Raw genomic sequence first — 27,626 nt, forward strand, 5'->3', positions numbered from 1 at the left:
TCTTCTGTACGTGCTATCTTCTCGTCATTCACGTTATCATATCCTAATTTACTTAACACGTATGATTTTTAAATATGCATTTTTTTTTTTTTTTTTTTTTTTTTTTTTCAATTTCTGTGAACTGCTCGGTGGCGATTTGGCGGATATTTTTGTAAAATGTGTGCTGAACTTTCTAAATAGGGTGTGCTCTCGAGTTGGATGGTTTATTCCACTACTACAGTCCATGTCCTATTAACGGAGATACAAGATTTAGGCGAACAGCAAGTACTTACTGACTGATTCGGAGAAGTATTGAAGGTCGAGATTGTCTGCTTCCTCTGCAATGGAAATGTTTTATTGATTTGCCTGAAAACAAATCTTACTTCGCAGCATTTCTTTCTTTAGAGCTGATTAGGTTCTGTAGGCAAACATTGAAAGACGAACAGTTTGTTATCATATCAGTTAGATTTACAGACTAACTTCACGTGGAGTCATCACAAGAAGAAGACTACCATTTCTGAAATCTAATCTTGAATAGGCTGATACGAGGATAATACTTCACATATACCACGCTTCCAGCTGTGGTTGTAAGCAGTTGCTCATTGACTACAAAGACACCGATGTTCTTCGTCTCGTTATACATTTTTGAAACTTTTAAGGCAGAAAAAATATGGTTGTCTACCAGAACAGCAATAAAATTACAATATATTCCCATCCACACAATTGTGAATGAGCTCTAGAGATGAAATATGCCATTCCTTGTCAGCATTTCCATGTACTTACTGGAAGCGACACCACCAGTTCGCAGGAATTGGCAAAAGGAATGCATGGAATGCATATTTTAAAAAATCATACTTCCTAAGTAACTTAGGATCTGGTTATGTGAATAATAAGAAGATAGCACGTGCAGAAGATTTTCTGGTGAATCTACGTACACCAACTCAAAAATTCTCGATTAATGCTGTCTGTGCTGATATGGTCGGTCACAAAAACCCAGATCAACTTCCAACAAAGAATGCTCTTAGTGCTAAACATTAAACGAGCACACCTTCACACACAGGACAAGATTAAGGGGGGGAGGAGCTTAGCGGACTATAGCCTCCAAGTGAACAGGGGCCTCTACTCTGATCAAAATCACAACTGGCTATCTGTAAAGAATCATGAAGATACAATCATCATCATAAAATAAAATATGACCAAAAATATGAAACATATTCCCTTAACTTTCCACTGTACTTTCACAGAAATATATTAGGTGAAGTCAGCAGGGACTACATATTTATTCTAGTCCCAGGCCTCCAGATGGGTTAACCCAGTCCTGTTCAAACAATACATTTGGCGGCACGCCAGCGACTCGAATATTGACTTCTTTCAACCCGAACTTTTTGGTTGGCAACTATGAATGGAAAATTGGTGCTCACTCAGGAATCTGCCTAAAAGTTGACCAGAGTTAAAGCTTGTACATGTAAACTTATATGCTACACAAACAAATGCAAGTGAGTGTGGGCTTCAGTAGCTGTACAGCATGAAAACCTGTAGTTGAAATAGGAACAAGTGTTATAATACACTTACAAACACTTATGTACCAGAAAATGATTCATCTAATGCAGATTCAAAAGACAAAAGGAATATGTAAGTTTGCAAATATTTTGTGCAGATTTAATATGATAATATATCATTATAGTTCTGCTTGTTTCCAGTAATTAACAAGTATTTAATCAAGTTCGATATAATATTCTCATAAATTACATACAAATATAGCTACTGAGGTTTCTGCAAAAACATTTTTAAAGTGACCATTGAGAGAATGCAGGCCCATTCGTGATTTTAGAAATACCCTTCAGGTGTACAACGATGTTATCAATCACCCTGTATATCACCTGTAAGTAGTGTTTGCCCATCCCACTTAAGACATCTTTACATATGTTTTTACATTATTTATGTTTTCTGCTTTTTCATTATGGTAAGATAAATATTTTAGTTAAATAAATAACGAATTATTTTCAAAGACCGGTTGAAATGTCGCACACAAATAGAGTTGAAAAATCGGAATTATCCTGAATATCACTTGTAAATGGATTTTAACGCTATAAAAGACATCTTTACTTATTTCAAAATTCTGTGATCCTTAACGCGCGGTCGTATCAATTGACCAGAGCTTTAGAAATAATCATGACAGTGCAGGAGAGCTCAAGGGAGAAGGATGAGAACTGTTCTTCAAATATTGGAAAAGAATTAGCTTTTATCTCGGAAAGAAAACCTTCATTGACTGACGTGAGCTCAAATTCAGTGGTGCCATTCGGAGCATCAACATTCGAATCAAAGCGCACTTGCCTTCAAACTTACCTCGCTGTAGGGCTATCTCTGGACGTAAACCTAACAATATTGGTATCGCTGGAAAGATAATTTAATGCTCTACATATTCAATGAGGGATGTTCTTCCCATATCTCAAGTCACTGGTGAGATAGAAAGCAAAAAAGGAAATATTAAAGTCAAAATATGTCAGTTTTTAATGTTCGTTAAATTTTCCGAAAAAACCGTTGGGTCCATCCAAAGCATGAATAGACAAAACCTTAAAGCATACCTTACAGATAAAACGGGAAAACGAAATTCATTAATATCTTCATTCGTTTTGGAGATATGGCCTTTTATTAAAAACGCTTATTTTCTAACTTCAATAGATGGGGGGGGGGGGAGGAGGTGACTTCAGCTCGTATCAAGCGACCGGCGGTCTAGAAGTGATCAGTATAGTGAACTTTATGATTGAGGACCATCGGTTGCTTTTACTCTCTCGGGTTGAACGAAACCTAATAATCACGCGTTCTGCCTCCAGACTATAATGTTTAGACACACACAACGTATTCAAATAGATGAAACAGCCCAACAGTTAAAAATGTTTTATATTCCAGTTATAGAATATCAAGGCAACAAGAACACTATGATTAAAAAACAATAAACCTCTAGCAATATACAAAACTTACAAGTACTCTTTATCCCTGCAATATACAGCAGTAAATCGATGACTCTTCGGAGGAAAAATGGCCGGATCAACTTGGAATTTTTCCATGATATGGTCAAAAAATGAACTTACTCCATCCATAAATCTGTTGGTCTTCATGTGAACGTCATGTAAAGCTGGAATCTGAAATATTTCACGTAAGAATTAAAAGTATTAACTATGAAGAACATGTATTGATCCAAAGTATTGATCCTTTGGAAGTCGACATTAATACATTTATTGTGATTTGAAAATAAAATTATAAATCCACATACGCATCACTTTGTTTAATAAACTGTCATTTTTTTGGCTACACCATAATCCCATCTTTATGGTACTTCTCTGGTTTCTGGTCAAAAAATTGTGACACGAGTTTTTCACATGCTTCTTTTGAAACAAAACACCATTTAGGGAGTTCTGCAGAGACAGAAACGAATGATAGTTTGACGGCGCCAGGTTCGGCCTATACGGTGGATGCATTAAAACTTCCCAGCCAAGTTCTCTCAATTTCTGATAAGTCGTTAAAGTTGTATGCGGCCTGGCACTATCAGTGTATATACGGCACCCCTTCTATTGACTAGTTCTTCTGACTTACTAGGTTCAGTCGCGCTAATTGTCGACAAAATGAAAATGAAACCTGTGGTTTAACGTCCCAGGATTATACCGTTTAGCCTAAGGGAAACTCTGATTAAAGCAAGTGAATGGTGATTTAAGTGGTGGAATGGGAAAGTGGGAGAAAACGGGAGTATCCCGTGAAATCTCATGGACATCATGTCCACTACAAACTTACTTGGCGGGGATCGAATCAGAGACCCCACACATCAGAGGTAAGCGCTCTAGCACCAAGACACCATGCCCCCTAATTGTCGACAGTACAGGTCCCAGTCAATCTTTCTGCTCGGTGACAGCAATTCGTGATGCACGATGAACTCCCAAACCCACCACCAAATACACAGCATAACATTCCTGAGCGTCAGTGTGCGCTTTACCACAGATTGTGGAACTACTACTCGCTCCGACCCGGATTTTGTCGCACATTTGTTATAGGTTATTCATTTTTCGTTCCTCGTGATCAACAGTTTCTGAAATGGGTAGAGAGTTCATTACGTTTCAATAGAGATTCGCAGATATAAATTCGATCGAGTAAATGTTACTCAGTCAGATCATGTACATCCAACCGTCGAGCTTCTTTCTATAACCAGCTTTCTTCAAATAGTTTTGGCGATGAATGTTTATATCACTGGTGATGTCATAACTGCTTAAATGCCGATATTGCTCGACATTTGCCAGAATATCATCCATTTAGCTACGGTTGGTTGCCCACTGTGAAAAGCATCTTGAACATCGAAATCTCCAGAGCGAAAACGACCGAATTACCTTTTGGCTGTTGCTTTTGATAACGTATCTTACCCACGAACAGTACAAATTTCTCCACGAACCTGCGCAGCACTTGCGCTTATATCGAAATCAAATTGTAAAATCTACCGCAGTTTTGTGGAAAGTTTACTTATTTTCATGGCGCTATACCTTAAGTCTAACTACAAGAATTCTAACACTTTCTGTACATCGATTAGCTTCAACTTTCAGCTGTCAAACGGCGTTAGCCCTGACCCGCAGCGACTCATATACCCTGAAATTTGGGACAATATCGTCATCTCGTGTACAAAAGGTTCAATACTTTTTAGATTACCTGATATTTTGTAGAGTTGCTATTTATAACTTTACTTGCAATTTTCGTACTTGCAACTTTCGAAATTCCATTCTTGACATTCTGTACAATGACACGAGAAAGTTCATTCTAATCACTTATTTTGCATGTTATTGTGCAAATTCATCAGGGTTCAAAACTTTAAGAGAGAAACAAAAACGCAAAGTGTATTCACATAATTGTACGAATATTTACTCTTTACATAGCTCCATATAAAAGACATCACATAACTACAAGAAACTAAATGAAATATATAAGACTGAGGATTACGAAGACATAACTACAATTTGGCGAGTGTTACGTACACAGGCTGTTAGCAAATAAATGACGAATAAAACCTTTCCGAGTGTTGTATATCAGAAATGGCCAATCCATGTAACGTGTGCTACTATTCTAAGGCCACCATAACCTGAGCTCCGACAGATCTAACATCGTGTAAGTTGACGACAGTGTTGCGAACTGTCATAGCAAGAAGAATCAAAGCGACCACTTGACAGACCGATGAAGGAATCGAATTACTTTCTCACTGAGTGAATCAGATTATAAGTTGAATTATTTACAAACTAGATTTTTTTAAAAAAAATAATCCTACTTCACTTTACTCCTTAACATTCCAGCACAACGTAGTTCCGCTAAGCCTAACGTTATTACCACAATAATGAATGTTTTTTTTTCTTCACTTATTCACACAACTCTGTCCTTTTGAAAGTTTGCTACGTAAATAGAAGTGGGGTTACATGGAACAACAACCGGTTCACCTCCCTGTCGCCGCAGGGAGTTGGTTTTCGTGGAATTGAAAGCGAAGAGGGTAGCAAGTCTGTACGGCTCTTCTAAAGTTCAAGGTCAATGAACCGTGATTTGTAATGTCAGGCTGAAATTAGTAGAATTTCTAATGGTCTTTGTAGGAAATTTGTTGACATCGGAAAAAAGTGTACATAGTCTATATATTACAGAGACCGTTATAATGAGCTTTTCATAAGGACTAACTTAGAAATTGAGTAACGAACATGATCCAGCTATGTTTGTCTTTTCGTAGAAGACATTTTTTCACCAATATGTGAAGGGGAGGATAGGTTTAGACCCACAAAAATACATTTGGAAACACTAGGTTGTTTCCATGGTAACAGAACAGTGTTGTCGCATTTATACCTACTCATTACTGTTGAAAGTTTTTGTGTTGTCAGGTTATTTTGATTTTTTGTGCTATCATCTCAGTGAATTGATGTAAATATTGTGGTGTAATCGTTGTTATTTTCATTCATCAGTGGAACATAGTTTGTATTCGTATTATTCACATAGACCTAAAATATAAATTTAGTATGTGTGTGTGTGTGTGTGTGTGTTTATGAACACAATGCCTGAAGTGCGTAAGAAGTGCGGAAAGGGGGGTGCCCTTGACAAGTCAGGCACGGGAATTTGTATTTAATCGTAGGGAATATTTCGAAAAAGAACGTAACGACGGTCTTTATTTCCATTGAATAAAGTGATTGAAAGAGTAGATTCAGCTTTATACATTAGCCCTACAACTGTGAAAAGAATCACAAAAGAGAAGTGCTCGAAAGACCTCGCTGAACCGACGGAAACTTTATCCACCCTAGGAAAAAGCGTAGGATTTCTACAGTGAACGGAATTAAATTGTCTACAACTGAAAGCCATTCTCTAACTAAGTAGTTTTCATTAAAAAAAAATATATGGGTCTTACGCAGAGTCGTTCTAACGCGTGTTTAGTGTCATACTAAAGAGTTGAGTTGATTTTGAATTTAACGTCTCTTTCAGCAGCGAGGCTATATGAGACGTGGACCTACTGATTAACGTGGAATCCTAACCACATAAGCCCCCGCCGGGAATCGAACCGGGGCCTCCCATGTCAAAGGCGTACGCTAACCGCTTAGCCACGAAGAAGCTCATACTAAAGAGTTCGATTAACATGTTTCCATGCAGTAGTCAAGCATTTAGTATTACGCTAATCATACGTCAAAACGATTTTGCATAAGGCCCTATGTGTTTAGAAGTAATGGTTGTTTTCTTTACGGTTTTGTAAACTATCTTAACGCAATACTGCTTTGTTTGTTTCTTTTGACTAATACCTTCGTCAGGCATAATGTTAAATATTTTTTTTGTTGTAATACATACATTAGGTGATTCTTTTCCCACAAAATGTGCCCCTTGTTATATTGTATTGTTACAGAAGCTAAATGTGGCAACCGCGCTTGATCGCACGTGAGAGTTGTCAGAGCTCTTCTTAGCGCGGCCTTATTTTAGTGGCACACACAAAGGCGCTATATGTATTTAATATTTGAAACATGTTTAAGTTACTGCTAAGCAGAACAATTCAACAGGAAGTAGTCAAATAAAACATTTTACCTGACATTTTAGCACTTCTCAGATTTTCGAAGCGCAAGAGCCCCGTTATTTTTTATTGGAAGCGGGATTAGGGCGGTAAAAAGTAAAGAAACTACAGTTCGAAGTTTTCCATATTTAGGGAAGCTGATATCGACGCAAATTCTAAGAATATACGTAACATTCATATACAACTACCGAACTTCTAAAATGAAACTGTACAGTTATGAAGAATACAGCATTATTAATTTAAAAGCTTCGAAATTGCGTCTCTAGATATGGTATATTGTTGCGTAAGCTTCCAACAAACAGTAGACTTGATTCGCAAAACTTTGTGTAAGTACAACATAGAAGGCTGATATTAGAACATTTGGAAGAAGTTGAAAGAGTTGTTTGATTAATACACTATATAACTAACAGGCCTTTCAGCAAACACTACGAAGTAAATTTATTAGTTAGAATATTTTCCTGACAATATATAAATTACAATTTCAAATTTTATGTTACATCAAGCTTATTTTAGTACTATTTCATAAACATTCGTCGTCAGGTAACTCAATTTCTTTTATTATGTTTTCCTAGTTATATAATTCATGTTATCTCCAAAAGGTATTGCTGTCAATTTCCGATCGCAAAATCAGAGAACGGTGACATCTCAAATACTCAGAATAATAGCTAAATTTTCTTAAGTATTTAGGGAAATAAATATTTCATTACTTTCCACATATTACATATCACATTGCAACACAATTAAGTTCCGATTTATCCAACATTCTTTACAAAAGTTACTTCAGAACGCAATAAGATTACTCCTTTGAACCGTTTCAGCCTTCCCAGTAAGATAGTGGTTAAGTATCGAATTTAGGTTTTAAAATAACGTTATAATCACGTCAAAATGAAAACTAATGCAGAATTTTCACTTAGGCCTCAAAACTTTACGTATGTTAAAGCTACGTTAGAAGCGTAGAACACTAATTTAGTTACTTTAGGTTACGCATAATTATATTCTGCGTTAATATAGATTAGGTAAAAGTTACTTATATCCATAGAATATATATGAATCAGCATCTTTAGTAAAAGGAATAAGACTAGATTTTCCATCCATTGCTCTAAATTTTAGATTCTAATGTTTAAAATGAGACTTACGTCGTTACTTTCCGAATTCAACTAATAAAAGTTGTTTTTAAAAATCCCGTGGAATTTGGGAGTGTCCTGGATTATGCAGTATGTTCTTGTGGTTTCCTGAATTTAAATCACGTGCTGAACTGTGCAGACAGCTGCAACTGTTTACAGAAAGGAACTTCAAGGAAACGAAATAGTTACCAATTTACAACGCAGTAGTAGACCTCCACAGCGATAGTTGAATCGGTTAAAGGCAATGTGCTCAGAACTCCCAAAAAATCTGTCAGAAGGGCTGTAGTTTAGAAGTGAGTACTAATACATCGAAGCATACATAATGCTGTATATTTGCGATAACATGTGATAGTCCTCACTTCATTCTCACAGCGAAGCATTACCTGGACAGACAATTTGGTGAAAAGCGGATTGGTCGCAGAAGACTCACTACTTAGCCCGAAAGATTTCCAGATTTGACTTCTGCGACTTCTGGTTGAAAGGAAATGTTAGGACATATTCTGCACTGAAAATCCCTTAAATATGTGACCTAAAGGAGAAATTCGAACAGTTGTTCACGAGATTTCAAATCAAGATAGTCAACCCATAATTTTAGTATTCAAAAATGGTTGCAAAAGTGTTTGAGAGTCAATGGGGTAATAGTTGGAGATCTGGCGTTTAACGGCCTATAAAGTTTAAAGAATGTTTTGAACGTTATTTTGTGTTGATGCGACCCTCGTTAAGAATAAATATCGCTTTCGAATGCGACGGAATGTTAATCTTCAATCTGTATATTAAATATATTTCAACAACTGTAATTTTACAGTTAAATTATAATGATTACAATACACAACATTGTTCTACTATGAACTTTAAAAGTAACATTGTCCAGATAGTTCGTCTTCAAAATTAACATCAAAAAATTTTGGGGGGCATAACATTTCACATATACTCAATTTCAAACCCTCATACATATTTACGTTGTTTGTATTCAACTTTATTTCTATCGTCTCTTCTACTACACATCAATTGATCTATCAATAACTATTTTCAAATAAATTCCAATGAATGCTGGGCTAATCCAGATTTTTCTGACTCGCTCGAATGGACATACCTCACATGTTTTTCACGTTTCATCTGATTCAAACGTAATATTATTGTATGTGACACCAAAATAACATTTTTCTTAAATACTGTAAAAAATATGATGTTTATGTTCTCTTGAGAATTCAACAAATCGAAAGCTATGTTGGATATAAAACAATTTTTTGAAGGTCTGTAAGAAGATATTCATTGACAAGAAACATTAAAATAAAGACAAATTGATCAACAGGTATCTCGGGTCAACTTGCGCATTCGAAATGTATTTTTAGTCTCGTAGCACCTCCATATGCAAATACTAGTATTGCAATTTTATTAACCAAACACTTCATTATATTGTTTAAAAAAAAAAAAAAAAAAAAAAAAAATTACAGAAAACATTACTAAAATTGGCTTCCATTCCAACCAACACTGACAAATATGTAACAGGAAATATGCTTCGTAAGTTGCTTGTTTACAGCTGTACTATAGTCAAAGTTGGCTCGTGGGGATATAAAAGCATTACAGTTACACTCAGCTAATCATTAAAGGAGGCGATGCATACAACGCTGAAGAGTTCCAACAAGGTGACAGAAATATAAGGATAGCATACTTTCATACTTACGAAAATGCTTTCATACAAGATTGTAGTAGGAACAACACGTCAGTCCCTAAAAAAAATCTAATAACTTCCTTTACTTCTCAATTCATAAACAGCATCTTCCCAACCTCACTGAAATTTCAACTCTTTATCCTTTTAAAAACAGTCATTGAGTAAAACTGGAAGCCAGTGATTGGAACAAACTTTAACAAAATGTCAAGCAAGTAAGGTTACTTTGGAGCGAGGATCATAGTAAAATTGCATTTCCTTCGAACGATAACTTAAAAACTGCACAGATTATGGAAGCCGTTTATATGCTGACCGTATTGTGAACTAGCACTGTGTGCACGAATCAATGATATACTCGCCTACAAAGCACTTGCCTATTATCTATCACTTCTTAAGCATTTAGTGCTTTATCTATGAATTAAAGCAACATGCTATAGTGAATATTTTCCTATTTATTCCTGTGACCTGGATTGACATGCATCTCTTTTCGCTGTAAAAATATATATCTTAACTACGAGTTATTACACGCCAATCACTTCATGTAAATTTGGCAAGGCAAAGCTTTTCATTTAAATAGCTTCTACTATTGTGTTTGCTATGGAAGGCTACGTACATACGTATATTAAGCGAAATTCATATTTCACGCACAACCAATGAAGTGTATTTTAGTAATGTGAAATTTCCACATTTTATATTCAATTAATTAATTATTTCATTTTCAGACATCAGTTCTATCACTCATTCTCTTCACAAAAATTACTCGCAAAATTATTACCTGGCACATGAAGAGATAAGGGAAATTTGGAGATGCATTATAGTAAATGTAAAACACGTACGCGATTGCTAATAAGTTATAGATATGTACACTCCATATTAAGAAAAGAGACAACAACAACAACAACAAACTGGAACTAATAAATTTACAAGTCCAGGTTAATAGTTTCAAACGATATAAGAATAAATTCAGGTCTTAATAAGGATAAATTCAGACTTCAAATCAATTCTTAATTCATTTTGTCTTTTCTTTCCTTTATCAATCTTGAAACAATACTACAACGGACTGAACTTGGTACAACATTAAAATATTTCTGAATACACACGGGATGGCTTACTTGGAAGACAATAAGTTTATGTTATGTTTCTAGCGTTTACACAAATGTAATACTCCACATACAGATTATCAGAATTTAAGAATATTTCTATAATATAATAATGTATGTTCTTGGTTAGTACATAAAATTATGGTCTAGTAATTATTAATAAGCAGAAATCGGAAAACTGTTAATCAGTAACAGATCAAAGGCAATATCTTGGAATGTGTTTGGAGAAAATACAGTTAATTTCGAAGCAGAGGAGTTAATTACTAAAAGAAAAAGATCTGAAGGTTGAAGTATGTATGAAATCTATATTTAGAAATCAGTGAATAGAAAATAAAAAAAGTATTAGTATTGTGGGTGGCCAATCTTAAGAAGAAAAACTGCTATGTAGGCGATGTGGGATAAAGTACGTAAAGATCATGCACTTCTAAAGAAGGGAAGATAATAGAAAAACATTTTATTGGTTTTTTTTTTTTTTAAAGCATTTCTTTAAAACAAATATTTCTCCAGTATTTTGTCACTCTTCCATAAGGAAAAAAATCTGAGTTAGGGATTTTATAATAATGTGTTATAAAATTTTTATAAGTGAGTGAGAGACCCAAAACACTTTATTATCTTTAAACATAGTACAAACATAACAATCAAATAAAAACTTACATGTATTAATCACAGCAGACTAATAGTTATAAAGATTTTGTTTATTTATTTATTTATTCTTTTTTTATGTTTTGTCCTCTCCAAATATATATTTCGAAAGTTTCGAATATTTCCATTTAATTCAAAGAATTCCATTTGCCTTTAAAGAAAACTACTACCAGAAGTTAAATATTTTAAATTTAAACAATTAAAAATGCCATAGAAAGAAAAACGTCAACACGTAACCATTATTTAAAATTATTGATCTTAGAACAAGGAACGAAGAAAATCAAAATATATACAAAATACAGAAACCGCAGCGTGGATTTAACACTGTTTCTCTGACGAGAAGACAGCAGGAATACAATCACGTGATGCAAATACACTTCATTTCAAGCACGTATATCTATTGTTTTTTGTCTTACAATGTACATTCGTAAAGTGTCCCCTCGAGATTCGCGTTAAATTGATTCAAATGGGATGTTCTCCCTGCCTAATGTGTATTGTACTAATTTTAGCGGCCCATACCGGTAATTTGCATATTTATGGGGCCTTCATATATTCGGAATTCAATCATACACTACTGTAACGCTCGTATACAAAATTGCTTTTAGTTTCTTTACATGTAACTGGACACAAATGTGGTCATATGCAAAACTATGCAAAACAAACTGGATCAAGTACTCCTTTACTGACACATGTTAGCCACCCAGGCCGCCATCTTGGATCCGCTATATTGGATTCAACTTTCGGTTTTTCAAATGGGAATAGGTGCAAGTGATACATCAAATTCATATATAATTTTCTCGGAAATTCACTCGTGTCATGAATTTTACCGTAGCTTGTAGCGTCTGAGAGATATTGCATGTTAAATCTCTCCAAGCACTTCGCGAATATACATTGCAGAGTAATATCAGTTACGCTTATGTTTTTGAAGTTAACAAATCAAAATTTCTAACACGAAAAACACTGTAGGTATAAACAAACTCTTTGAAATATTGGTGTCATAAGCTTATTACATTTTTGCGAGTGATGGTTATTAATTCCACGTTATACTATAACAAGGAAGTATTGTATTACGGTCAAAATGCCTGATAAAAATCCAGATACAACCAGATGTGGGTGAAGACCTACCATTTCCGTATGGTCGCCTGTGTGTCTGTATGTACACTCATGTCCAAAATGATTGTCGCATATCTATAACTGTTTTCTTGTAAGAATATAATTTGATAATGATTTTGCAGGATACTTTTAATACTGATACTATGTGCATGATCGGGAAATGTATATTTGTGGTAAATTTCATAGGAAAAGAATTATAAATACGAAAATTAGAATGAGTAAAAAAAATGTTGCTAAATGGACAAGTAAGTTTTATTTTTGTTTTATTGTTCTTATTTACTGCTCTTTTGACACATACATGTCTTTGACGATTATGCACATACTAACATTATAAAAAATACCGGGCGAATTAGTTATCAAACTGTATTCCTACAACATATTTATAGACATGCGACGATAATTTTGGACATGAGTGTATGTACGTTCAGAGAATATTTCGTCAACGATAAATCACGTAAAAGATTACATATACACACGAAGCCCTGCACAACTTTCTATATTTTCATTATTCGTGAACTGCCTGGAGAGATTTAACATGCAATACATTGTAAACGGTACAAGCGACGGTAAAACTCACTACACCAGTGACTTTCCCAAAAAATTGTACACGAATTTGAAGTATCACTTGCACCTATTCCTATTTGAAAAACCGAAAGTTGAATCCAATACGTCGGATCCAAATTGGCGACCGGGGTGTGTAACATGTATCAGAGAGGCAGTACTTGATCCAGTTTGTTTTGCATATGAGCACATTCATGTCCAGTTACATGTAAAGAAACTAAAAGCAATTTTGTGTACGAGCGTTATAGTAATGTATGAGGAATTCCGGATATATGAAGGCCCATAAATATTCAAATTACCGGCATGAGCCGCTAAAATTAGTACAATACACATTGAGCCGCTGTAAACTTTGCATTTGAATCAATTTTACACGAATCCCTCGGGTACACTTTGCGAATATACCTTGTTAGAATAAATCAAAACAGGGTTGGCTGGTTTAAACCACGGACCATTCATTACTCAAAAGAGATTATACCACAAAAGCAACTTTTTTTAAATAGTGTTTCTTTTGTGATTTTTTATAGTTTATTATTGTTATGCAGTTGCAATCAAAGAAAAATTCTAAATGTTGTTTCGCTTTAATAATGTTTATTATTGATAAAATACATCGAAATGCCGTACTTTTTTTTGGTGGGGGGTCATACAAACCCCACGAAAGGCATTTGTTGAAATCAGAAGTATCTTTTGAATCTATTTAAGTATAAATGGGTCAGAGGGATCTTTATTCACTTTTCTTACTGATCTGCAAGTTAGGTCGTTGTATTTCTTTAACTTGGACTAATAAAAGTCGTAGTGAACTAACTTGGACTAAATTAGTTCTTCTGTACTCTGCAGTATTTTGAAATTGTCTATATGTAATTCTGTATAATGGTTTTATTTGTGTAACTATTTATCATTTTGTCCTTCTGAAATGACTCTTGACAATTATATTAACAAGTATGTACAGATCAGTACAACGTATTTTTATCAGCAGTCCTTCGTGAGTGAGTCGGCAGACGTATTGCATTTGTGGCCAATTAGTCCCGGTTTCGAGTTCAAATGGAGGACAATTTCTCTCGGATGTAAGCCGAGAAACTGTTTGGATTCCGCTTTAAGCTTATGTGATCCCTTCTAACATAACCCGGTTGTCGCATAATAACACCAAGGTGAAACAAACTTGTTTCTATCCATATGTGATATAAATACATAGAGCAAATTATTTAAACCAAAAAAACCTGGTTTAAACAAACAAACAAACAAACAAAAAAGGTTTAAACCAAAAAACCGGGTTCTTGGTTTTTTCAATAAAAACCATGGTTTTTGCCAACCTTGAATCAAAAGGAAAAAACATGCCTAAAATGACATATCATATGATGGAAATATAATCCTCCATGCCTAACCCTTTTTTCGTCTCCCTGTACTTTGCAAGCGGTACTTCGTCACTGGGTATGACTGTTTGGACCACTAATGTACATAAAAGCACATAATATCAGAATGATGGAAATCCTTAAACAACGTGACATATTTAATGTTCTCTCTCAATATTACATGTTCTTCATTTTTCGTTCCTTCTTTAACTCTAATGAGGATCTATTCATAATTGAAAATCCTGGTTATTTATTTAAAAAAATTTTATATCCATTTAGCGTATGGAATACATTAATTATATGCAGTCTACTTAATGAAACTTACAAAGAAGTTTACGATTAAAAGAGACAACTTACTGCGACAACTATATCATTTTCACAGCATCGTGAAATAGACGTACTATACAAATACGTAACAATTGGCACATTTCCCCCGACGACAGCAAATTAGACACAAACAAAACGTCTTAATAGTTCTTTGTGGCTGCTGAGTAAGGTTCTTCCCAAATTCGCAATAGTCACTTTATGAATTTTGATGTACGAGTTGTTTCACATTTAATTGATAGGCAGCTAGCAAGGACAAACTTATCTAAAAAGCACCTTGGTATATTTAGTTATACATATATATAGAAAGAGGGATGGGAAAAGCAGTTAATACCCGGCAAATAACGTTAACAGTTAGTGACAATTTCACCACCCATAGGTACATGCGTAACAGTGTTAATGAAAGATAAAAACAAGCATTCATTCCCACAGCACTGTAACGCACAATACCTTATGTGAGAGATACAATGTACCACGTTGTAAAAGATTCAGTTTATCATCCTTCAGAATAATTTGAAGGCCCTATGAAGAAGAAGTAACAGATAATATATAGATTTCAGTTTAAATTTGTTTGAATTACTATATTGACAATAAAACAGACTAATAAAATTAGTAAATTCTAGTGTAATCTAAGACCAGCGAGAATGAAAGAAATCTTTCAAAGCAAGAAGGTTAAAATGATTACTTTTATAATTATCAAAGAAATTCCATCACCAAAATGTGAGTATATTTAGTAGTTAATGGAGAGAGTTATTTAGCAATACATTTCATTCAGAGTATTTCATTGTAGACAAATTTATTAACCGAAGTCTCAAAGCCATGAACTATCAAGGTAAACTTCTCGGCAATGACCAATAAAGGTCTTCGACAATGGCCAATTAGTTAATAGCAGTTTGTAAACTGTACTTAATATACGGCAAATTAGTTTCATTTGAGGGCTTCAGTGACTCACTGGATAGTAATTATCTCGGAAGAGCATTTTGCGAATTTGAACTTAGTCGAGACAAGTCGCTTTATTATTAACCAATATAAGCGTAAAGGTTCCTCGGGATACTTCCACACAACTTTAATATTACATACGTTATATTATTCGATTCATTGTTTGTCAAAACGACGTAACTGTAGGACATAACCATAAAATTTTGTCTAGTTTGCGTATTCACAATGTCAAATTTGAGAGCAGTGACTGCTCTTGATGTAAGAATAAGATTTCTTTCATACTTTCCACTGAAGCACTGGTTAAAACAAAACTAAATACCGTATAGTTCTGAATCAAAGACGAAGTTTCCTAGCACCAATTTCGTGCCCAAAACTATGTTGTCACCTTGCTTTCACGGCGTATGTTGTGGATTTTTTTTCCCCTGAACAAGATCACGAGCTTCCATTACCCTCCAACTTCACTCTCTTCCTGATCTACCGCTTCAGCCTAGAAAGTTAGCAATTCAGTGGACTCTTGGAGGTCTGTATTTGATTTGATTTGGTTTTTAATGTAGTTTTATAGTAAGTTATAAAAATACATCCACGTATGTGAAGTAAATGTTTTTGTAATCCTGTTATTTATTTATTTTAACAGTCGTCCTGGATTCAGAAATTTACAGTAATAGCACATAAATTGGTTAATGAAGATTATAGATATTAGCTAAGAAAATTAAACGTAAATTGTGAGAATCAAATTATCTACTAAAATCTAGACGTTATCAACAACAACAAGAACATTTACTTTTGCACGACTTGCTACGCATTCCAATTTAGAAACCAATGTGCACCACTCAAAGTTGCGTTTAGGACAAGTATTGTTAAAAGGAAGTTACATAAAATTTAAATAATAATTATACGAAAAATTATGAATTACTGTATTCTTCTTCAGCTTATAAAAATATACGTGAATACAGCTTTAATCAATAACACCACTTACACTAAAAACAGCTTTAATCAAGAGCATCATTTACACTAAAAACTTCATTTCAAGAAAATAATGAGTTTCTTATGACGATCTTTTACAGAAGGATATATTTACGTCAAACTATAGTCAGATTTCCTCTCGTAAAACTTCTCATTATCCGAGATTAACATGTAGTTGCTCTCACCTTCATCCTTGTTACAGCATACTTTCTGTTGGACATGTTATTTTCATCATATGTCTCGACGTTTAGTGGAAAAGACAATTCCATTCTTTCAGAAGAAAACCAGTCTAGAGAGGTGACATTGAACTGGTGTGCAATCTACATTCTAACGCAATCATCATATGTTTAAAAGGGCATTTTAGTGTTCGACAACTAATATCAGTTGCGGTATCGCTACAGTATAAGTTCACACATGACACCACTGTCAAACAGTAAATGCTAAGAAGCATGAGCTAACGCATCTCTAACGCGACGACAGCAGAGGACTCACTGTTCGTTTTACCACGAAGAAAGAAAGCAACCTTCTTTCATCAGGTTGTATCCTAGAGTAATTGTGTGCTAGCTTCAGTTATTTGTATATTAAAGAAATATATGTATAGCGATTCGAAACAGCGTGCTTTTATTTAAAAAAAATAAATAAATAAATCAGTTTTTCATTAGTTTACATTGTCTACAGTTTGAAGTATTTAACTCATTTGTTTGGTTTCTGATTACTTTTTTTCCCGTCTCTGTCGTTCATGTAGAAGACCAGGGCTTGTCAACGAAAGCTTATGATTCGGATCCAACGTTATGCTGTAGGTTTATGTCTCACACAGCAGTAATGCTGAAATGAACTAAGTTTAAATAAACAAAACAAAATCCGAGTAATAACTAGAACTCAAATGTAGAAGGTGAAGCATGAAGTGAAGTGGAAATAACTACTATTTATTCCACGCAACCCTTCCTTTCATTCATTATTCATTCATTTCCTTTGTTACTGCAAAAGGAGAAAACCTGCTGACCATGTGAGGAAGCAGAACCATTAATAAGGAGAGCAGGGGAGGGAGTCCCGGTCTCAGAGTCCAGTACAAAAAAGTATTTCTTGATGTAATTGTAATTCTTCAATTGTAATTCAAGTTCGATATTCCTGACAAATAATCATAATAAGTATTAAATTAAATAAAATTTAATAAATTAAATAAGTATGATTTTAGCGAGTTTGTCACCTTTTGGTGACAAGAATAAGGTTTAGTCTACTTGTTGATTTTTCAATTGTTATTTGGCAATTTTCATCAAAACGGAGTTTCAACAGTGCTGACGACCGTCAGTTTCGCTTGGCTGGAGGCTCATGAAATCTACTGACATACAGAATCGTATAAAATCTAAATCTCCATCGTATTATTATTATTCTTTCTAGCCACTATCAACAATATCTATATCTAACTTTTAATATTTCAACGAAATATTAGTCACTATTTATGTATTTAAGACTTTATTTTAGTTGTACTTTAGTATTTAGTTACTCGAAATAGGAACTCAATCGTTACAAAGTTAATTTCCATATTTCTTTCAGTTAAGAGTTGGGAAGGTTTCGAGGCAAACTAATCTTCCTCAGTTTCTAATTTTAATGAAGGCAGTATTCTACTTGACTAGGTCTCTAATATACAGATAAAGATCAATTTATTGAAAGCGCCTGAAAAAAGTGTAACTTGCCAGATTAATATAACATTGGACCACATTTTGCCCTCAGAACAGCTCTGATGCGATGCGGAATAGTCGCGGGTCGTGAATGCTTGCAAGTGGAATACCATCCCCGAGCAGTGCATCACTCAGTTCCGTGCGACAGCATGAAAACAGAAACCTTCGCCGGATTCGTGTCTTCAAATGGACCACAGATGTTCAATTATGTTCAGGTTTGGAGATTGGGTGGGCCAGGGGAGATGTTTTAACTTGGTTTCGATGTTCCTCAAACCACTGCGCAGCAACTTCTGCTGTATGAATGCGAGCATTATCGTCTTGAAATATGACATCACTGCTCGGAAACAATGCCTGGAACATAGAATGCACGTTGTCCTTTAAATTACAACATAATTACGGATAGTGGCGCGATCGTGAAGTGTCAGCACACGACCCACTGGAAACCAGGATTTTGCGGCCCACAGCTTCACAGAGCCACTGCAATGTTTATGGCTGAACGGATACACTGCGGATTATATGCTTCTGTAGGCATCCGCCAAATAAACACAGCCCTTGGTTTCCAATAAAGAGAACTATGACTCATCCGACCATATAACATATTTCCAGTCATCAACAGTCCATGTTGCGTGTTTGCGATACTATTTGCGTCGTACTAAAGTGTTATAATAATTTATTAGCGGATTCGGCCGTGCAACCTGACCTTGTATATGCATATCATGTAACTCGTGGCAGACTGTGATTGTCGATACAGTTTATAGGAGGTGTTGATTGAGTTTCTCCGTTACTTGCGCCCCAGTCGCAAACGACGGTTCTGAGTGACAATCCGCTTTAATGCTCAGTCAACCTGTCACTGAGTTTTTTTTTTCGACTACTGTTCCTCTTCTCCAATGTGGATTTGCTTTAAGTTTTGTACGCCGTCATCACTTTGAACACTATCCCTCATAAGAGTCATGACACATTCAATACTTTGCCACTTTCGTCATGCTTGTCACATAACCGAATCCCAACAACTTGCCCTCTTTAAAAATCAGAAGTCGTCCATTTTACACTATCACCATCTGCTGACTTCCTTGCACACTGCTGTCCTACTGTTCCTCACATAATACGGAACTTACCGTAACACACTAGCTCTTAACAGTCCGGCGCTGACGTCGCCACCTGACAGTTGTCAACCAAGACATATGACGCGTTTCCAGCTCCATATGTTTCCACTAAGTTGATAACTATCCGTACGGCTACAGTATTAACATGTGCAAATTGGTTCAGTCATTTCCACACTATCAATAAAAGAAGCTTTCCGCTTAAAACAACTTTAATTTCAGAAACTGTTGGACAGGGAAAAGTACGCCTTAAATTCCTGAATTATTTCATGTATCATTGAATACATAATTTTATTGCTGTGTGTTTCCTTTTTCATGATGGAACAGACATGATGTGATATATATAGTATGGTATATATCCACATGATACAGGAAGACAGTTGGTACGTTCTTTAGAAATTATTTCAACTGCTAGGAGGATTCACATCAATATTCAAAAAGCGCTTGATTTTTTTTCTTTGTTTTCTTCAACTTTTTGTTTTGTTCCTCTGAATTTCATGTATGCATTTACTTTTTTTTTTTTTTTAATATTTTTAATGGCCGAAATTACTCCTGCATGATTTGCTATCTAAAACCCGACACGGTTCACTAAAACTTCAGTTCGCACTTCTCCGAGCAGTAGCCAAATGATGATTTGTTAGTTTTAATACCAATACCAGACCTAATTCACAGTTCTGAGAATAATGATAAAACAATTTGTTTTGAATTATTTTCGTTTCTTGAATGAGAATTTGAATACTTGCTCATAAAAGATTTCAAAGACAAAACGGAAACAAAGTAGTATTCAGATGTCATTCAGTATTCACTTTAAATTTGACAACTTCTGAACCTGTGATTTTTTTTTTCCACGATCAATTTTGATGGTCATGAAGGAAGAAAAAAATGCTTAGTATACTGAGAAAAGTGTTCTACAATCTGTTACAATATTATTCCTATCCAAGTTAATGATAATCTGAGGGGAAAAAAAAAGAAAAAGATCTTTAGAGACTGAATTGGAATTCGTGATGATACAGCCAGTAAAATATTGCTTGAACTCGTTGGCCACTGATCACATTGATGACATTGATCACATTGATCATTGGATGACTTTTTAATGACAGCAGATGCATCTCTTGCAACTCACCTGCGTTCTCGCCATATAAGATTCAGTTTCTTACGAATAGTAACATGCAATGTATTCCGCAAAATATGGGAACAATTTGCGCATGTCACGAACTTGAAGACATTGCAATTCTTCAGCGCTTCGGGCCTTCTTCATTAATATTTACTTTTATAAGTGTATTCAGTCATATTGAAAATAGACACAATTATTGTCATTCACACTTCTAGAAGACTTTATATTATATTATATAGAACTGTACACTCTGCGTTAAATTTTCATGAAACCAATTTTCGGCAAAAGTTCAGAAATCCTTAATAGAATTCACTTAACTTCCCTTTTGTCTGTTTGAATATTACCTACAAGTAGCAAACCAATATTTAGAAACTCTCATAGAACAGATACCACATTTCCATGGAACAGAAACTACTGCAGTGTTTCTTAGCCCATTTCTTATGTATTGTCACCAATTACAATTCCGTAATATCAGTTTCTTCTATCAGACAGTAGAGCGAGGATTAAAAGATAAATATGGATTATGATGATTTCTCTTGCAATTCTCAACGAAAACTTTCACTAATTATTTCTATATACGTTATCACTTCAATATTGCTATCTTCTTTTTCCAGACAATATAGTTACATGCAAGGGGAATTCAGTTAATGTGCTACGTTTCCTTCTTAGTATCACAAAAAATACACGCACTGATGTCAGCCAAACTAACTACACGTTGTACTGGAAACAAATAATATAGAAACTAAATATTCCATGAAATACCTTCTAATTGATTTTTGTCAAATACTAACTGAAAGAAAAAAAAAGTTTAATGTTCCATCATTATGCCTAAGGGAGACGATGATTCAAACAAGTGAATGCTGATGGAATAATTGGTGGAATGAGAATGTGGAGGAAACGGAAGTACCCCGAGAAAACTCAAGGACACTGTGTTGATCACCATAAACTTACTTGGGCGGGGACCAAACCAGGGACTCCACACACCAGAGGTAAGCAGTCTACCACTGCACCAACGTGTCCCCCGAAAGATAAAAACTTGAGATGAATCGTGAGAAGATTTAATGTGAATATTTGAATAAAACTACGGAAACCATTTCGATAACACAAATTACACACGAAGTATTGCGAATATATTCTAGAACTACTCATTGTTTTCCCGTTTCAGTTTTTTGCAAATTTCATCTACTTAAACCAAAGGAAAACAGAGTTATAATTTACAGCGTGTAATGAAAAGGACACTTTTTTTTTGGTACAAAATACTTATTTCACATATTATTCGATGCATAAAAATAACCGACATATATCCGAAAATAACCTAAAGCAACGTCAGCTCAAGTTAACATGATCTTTTAACTTCCATCTACGTTTTGGAAATACTGTCTTCACAAGAAATCGTCGGGGTATCGTTTGATATGACATATGTAGCTATACTAAACTGTAATTATATGATAGAAAAAGTCCAACTTGCTATCCAAAAATTCACTACAGTTCGCACAACGCTAGAGGTCACTTCGGGTTCCGAAATGTTGTGGAATATTTGAATATTAAACGTGACTTCTTTCTATTAACGCTGAATCACATTCTTGGCAATATTTATTTCTAATACAAAGATTGATGAACACTTATTATTAATAACTAGCTGAAATATCCATTCTTCGCACGGGCGCCTTTGGCCCCTAGCCGATGGGGGATGTATCTGGAAGTCATCGACTGTGGGAGTATCACCACTCATCTCAGTAACCGCGAAAACTATGGATTTGACACTAATATCGGTCATTTTGGATTAATTTTTACATGGTTCGGTCTCCCTTCGCCCCGGGTAACCCCCGGCCCGCAACCGAATGGGGTGAATTTGGAAGTTAATGCGATCGGAGTTTCACCATTGGTCTTCACGACCGCGAAGACCATGAATTTGACCCTAATATTGGTCATTTTCTACTACTTTTACACGTCCTGGTAAACGCCCCTTCCCCTGACACACCCCTGGTTCGAAATAAATAAATAAATAAATAAAAACGCTTCGTCTTGGTTTGGGGCCTGGACCAAGGTACCCGTGACCAAAATTTTGTAACTCTCGGTCTACTCGTTTGATCCCAGGCCGCACACAGATAGACAGATACACAAACTCTTTATTTAATTTATATTAGATAGATGAAACTTGTATTGTAAATAAAGTATAGTATTAGTATGTACAGTATCTGTAAATAATATATGCAGTACTAGGCAATGAAATCAAATATTCTGCGAAAGTATTTTATCATAGAAATCTAAATATATTTTCAACTACAAGGTATAAAAATCATCGCTCCGTTCATTTTACACCTTTCACTAGATGATATATAGCGCCTTATTTGCGACTTTGATATTTCAGTCCATATATTTAAAAATCACAAATATCATCAATAGATGACACAGTACTTCAACAGCGAAGAGAAACTACCTATTTGAACACCCTTGAAGTTAGTTCCAAGCATAATTTAATAGCTGAAAAAAAAAAAAAAAAAAATGAAGTACCTCAGTATTAATACACCTCCCCTTATTTACTCTCAATTAAATCTATTCTTACCTCTTTCATGGGCATTCTCAGTTTAAGAATCTCGCTGTATCTCCGAAGAACTTCCCGCGTGGCATGGATTTTAACGAAATTTAATCCGGATTTATTATGTGAATATTCATACTCAAGCTCCAGACCTTCATCAATGAGATTCTTCTCATAAATTTTTCGCTTTTCATACGCAATCGGCGTTTGCGACTGCGCATTTCTGCCATCCCACACCAGCACAAAATCTACGCTGCGAGTCCCACAGTGGAAAGCAAGACCACTTTCCTGCTATACAAGAAAAAAGTCATGTGAACAGCTAATATTCAACAGGAAAATTATCACTAAACAGAAACCACTGAACACTGGAAACACGTATTTACAAATAAGTACTAAATACCTTAAAAATTCCCATATATTGAACGACGAATGACACATGTCACAGACAGTTGTATCCACTCTTAAGTTGTACATATTCTTCAGTAAAATAACCCTTTTGTGCCACAAGTAGTAGTAACATTGCAAACACGAAACTCCAACGAAATACGAGACACCTCTATCTTTTTAATTTCGAAAGGGGGACAGCTGTCTTTGATATATGGTTAATTTTTAATCAACAATATGAACTTTTCACAATGTAAGTTAAACACTTATTTGTAAATTTATGATGATTTACTTATAATTACTTTAATATAAAATTCTGGAAGATTTTTTAAAAAGTATTTAATTATTTTTCCTAATGTCACTGAAAGTATTCACAAATAATCATACAGCATGAATATAGATTTGAATATTGGTACCTGTTCAGTTCAGTTCAAAAGTGGATTACGATCTTGAAAAAATTGCGACAGAAAGGGTGATCATTTCCAAATTGATTTACTTATTTATCAGAAAGACTTCATAAAAAGTTTTAACAGTATCTTTCTTTCAGTTTTTCTTTTAATTAAAACATAAGCTTCTCTTCTAAACGTCATGCCTTAGCGAAAGATTCCTTTTATCGTGATTTCACAACAGACGCTCTCAAGGCTATCTATATTTTTAATGTTACCGGCTTCATATTGAAATTGATTCATCCACATGAGAAAAATACTTTTGAACTATTATCTATTTCAAAATGTAAAATATTTACTTATTATATTCTTCACTGAAAATGACAACTTGTACTATGCTATCATTTTCTTTTGTTTCAAAGGTGCAAAACATACAAAGTAGTGTTTACAAGGGTTCAGTCTACTTTTCACTACGATTAAATGAGTCACTATAGAAAAGTGAGAACGCTAGTACTACTAGTGATAATTCAATAATGTCTACTACTAGGTTGGTGCAAATGAAATGCCCATTTTCACTTCTGGTGATAAGCAACACAGCAATGGAAATGAAGTGAGGTCCGCGTCTAACGTCACGAACTTTGTACATGTCCTGCAAACAGGCTGAGTTACCAGTCAGGAGGCTGTGCGTTGTTAAACAGATTCGAATGAAAGCGCAGCATGAAGAACACGCAATTGTGAGTGTTTTTTTTTCTTTCTTTATTAATTCAAACGGGATCATTCGGCTGCCACATGAGTTGATACCGACCAGCCAATAAGAATCTCCGTTTGGAAGTGTGCAGTTCTCTGAGTGCAGGAAACAACCTAGAAAGATCCCTGCATCGGACTATTACTTCTGATGTAAACTAGATGTGGTACGATAATTGTAAACGGTCGGAACAGTGGTTGGATCTTGATCAGAGTCCAGCACAATTTCCAAAACCCCTAGAATATGAAGATGGTATGTGGTCTACGGTGGATTTGATACAATCGTATCTTCTCTGTCGTGGCAACACCATCCCTGCGGATTGTGGCATGAAATGCGCCGCAATTTTGCCTGCAAGCATTCAGAAATGTTTAAAGGACAAGTGTTCTAATGTCGCACAGCAACGTACGCGCAAATGTCGCTCAAAGAAAGTTCCAGATTCTCCAAGAGCTGCAATATGAAACCCTTTCGCATCCACCGTATTTTCTTGGCGTTTCTCCCATCAATTACCAACTCTTCCAGCATTTTGAGCACTTCTAGGGAGAAGACCTTCTTGATGATCAGACAGTGAAAAGTGAGGTTGAGGACTTATTCACATCGCAGATTCCCGAATTTCTTCGTCAAGAATCCAATGACTGGCTCAGCAATGACAAAAGTGTTGTTGCAGACGGCGGGTATTTTGAATAACCACGTAACGTAGTACTAAGTATTTTCACGTTTGGAAATGATGCAGTTAGGACGGACACTTCATTCGCATCAACTTAACACTGTTGAGAATTCAGATTCAGTGACTCGCGCTATTCACTTAAAAGCACAAAATCTCTGCAACTGGACATCGCTTATTTGTAATACTTCCCAACAAGATAAATACTTTAGTTAAGTCCTTGAAAATATCATCATGAAATATTTACCTTTAAACACAATGTCCTATTTTTGATATTTTTGATTGACTGGATTTTCATCTTTTCAGTAGCAAGGTTACGAAAGATGTGACTTATTGCTTACAGTAAGTGTCAAGCGACTACTCGGTTATCAAAGGTAAATATACTTACCGGAAATGGAAATCCGCGACCATGCATACAGAAAAACATACGCGTTAACCTTGAGTGTAAAGCAAAATATGAAAATTCATCCTCTCCTTGGGAACCACATAAAAACTTTCAGTTTGAAATTTTGACTGAAATGACTGAAAAAATTGTCTCTAGGCTTCTGCACACACAGGCGGAAATGCATACACAACTGATTCGTTGTGTAGGAATCATAAAACGAGTAACTTCATTGACATACCAAACTATTTCTTTTCATTATTACAAGACTTTCTTAATTTGTGTTGATTTTTGAAAGTACACAGAATTCATGTAGGTTTTAATATGATATTAATAAAACTCACTTAGAGCAATACATGTAGTTCAGTTTTTATGATGCGGTCATTTTTATGTTATGAAGGTATTCTGTGCACTTTGTTTTTTGCTTTTTAAAACACGAATAAGATGTGATCCTCGAATGTTAACTATTAAATAATTTCTATATTGATAATTGAATAACTAGTCTTGAATAGTTTTCCAGGATATTTTCATGACCTGGGGACAAACTCAAGAGTGATGATACACGATGACAAAAGAAGCAATTTGAGAACAGGGACAAGTGTCCGGAAGTACGTAGTTTCGGAGACAAAGACCACCGAAAATTTGTCTCGACGGGACAAAAATGGACATAACTCGAGAACAAAATGTCGGATTAAGGTTCGGTCAAAGGCAATATGGATTATTCGTACCTGAGATTTCATTACTGTAGGAATGGACAGGATGCAGGGGCAACGCAAGGGTAACCCCAAAAGAAAAGTAGAATATTTCATACATCTGAAACAAAAAATGCGACGAATAATCATATAACGCCACGGGCAATCATACAATAGACCTGTTTTAGTAATTTAAAACTGTGTTTTTAAATGTTTCCTATCTCTATTTATAAGGATTTACACGGAAGTTATGAATAAAAAAGACTGTTATACAAATATTTTTTAACTACAGAAACAAATAAAAACAATTTAACTATGAAAATTCACAAATATACTTTGAAACTCTTAGGCTTCAGTTTAAAACATTTAGAGTCATTCCATATTTTGGAAAATACGCCTACATTGTCAGCTACATTAAGAAACTTGCTACAGGCACAACTGGTACATGTCTATTTAAGGTAAGACGAAAAAGTCCACTTCACTACATCAACATTTAAAAAGACGTTCTTCAGCTATAATGTATGAACCTGCGTCACAGATGTTTACAAAGACACCCAAATTCAGCAAACCTTACATAGAGCACCAACAAGCATCGTTTTGATACACATTATTTGAAAATGAAATGAAATCTTTGAGTTTTACGTCCCACGGGTATGCCGGTTAGGCTAAAGGAGACGGTGATGATGAGAGATGAGTGAAAAGGTGGAATGAAGAAAGTGGGAGGAAACGGGAGAACCCCGAGAAAACCCACGAGCACGGTGTTTGTCCACCACAAAGTTCACTTGGCGAGGGCTGGGATCGAACCCGGGACCCCAAGCACCAGAGGTGAACGCTCTACCACTGATACACATTATTTGAATCTCATATTCTTGCTAAGAGAACGCTGTTATACTTAACACACAGCATAATAAAATGGAACAATTATATCACCCCTGTAAATTGTACTATTTATTGTGATTGTTTTTAATAGTGCTTTGGCGGGATAAAACCACTTCCATTATTATAAACATTTTTAAAAAATAGCTTAAAAATTAATGCCAGTAAAGTGTTATGAAATCCCCGTTATAACGATAACATTTATATATATGTATATGTTAATATGGACAACAGTCTGTAATGTATGATAG

General features: G+C 35.1%; 1 protein-coding gene across 1 annotated transcript in view; it reads right to left on the reverse strand.

The window, feature by feature from the left end:
- LOC145662664 (anoctamin-1-like) overlaps positions 1 to 27,626 on the reverse strand; it is a gene marked incomplete in the record, with an annotated part of 119,385 nt that overhangs the window by 62,545 nt on the left and 29,214 nt on the right. Inside the window, 2 exon segments of the mRNA XM_081728465.1 lie at positions 2,962 to 3,122; positions 23,277 to 23,540. Of these exon segments, the coding sequence (XP_081584591.1) occupies positions 2,962 to 3,122; positions 23,277 to 23,540 (425 nt within the window).

This window comes from Thermobia domestica, chromosome 10 (assembly GCF_964235325.1).
Source record: "Thermobia domestica chromosome 10, izTheDome1.hap1.1, whole genome shotgun sequence".
NCBI classification, from domain to species: Eukaryota; Metazoa; Arthropoda; class Insecta; order Zygentoma; family Lepismatidae; genus Thermobia; species Thermobia domestica.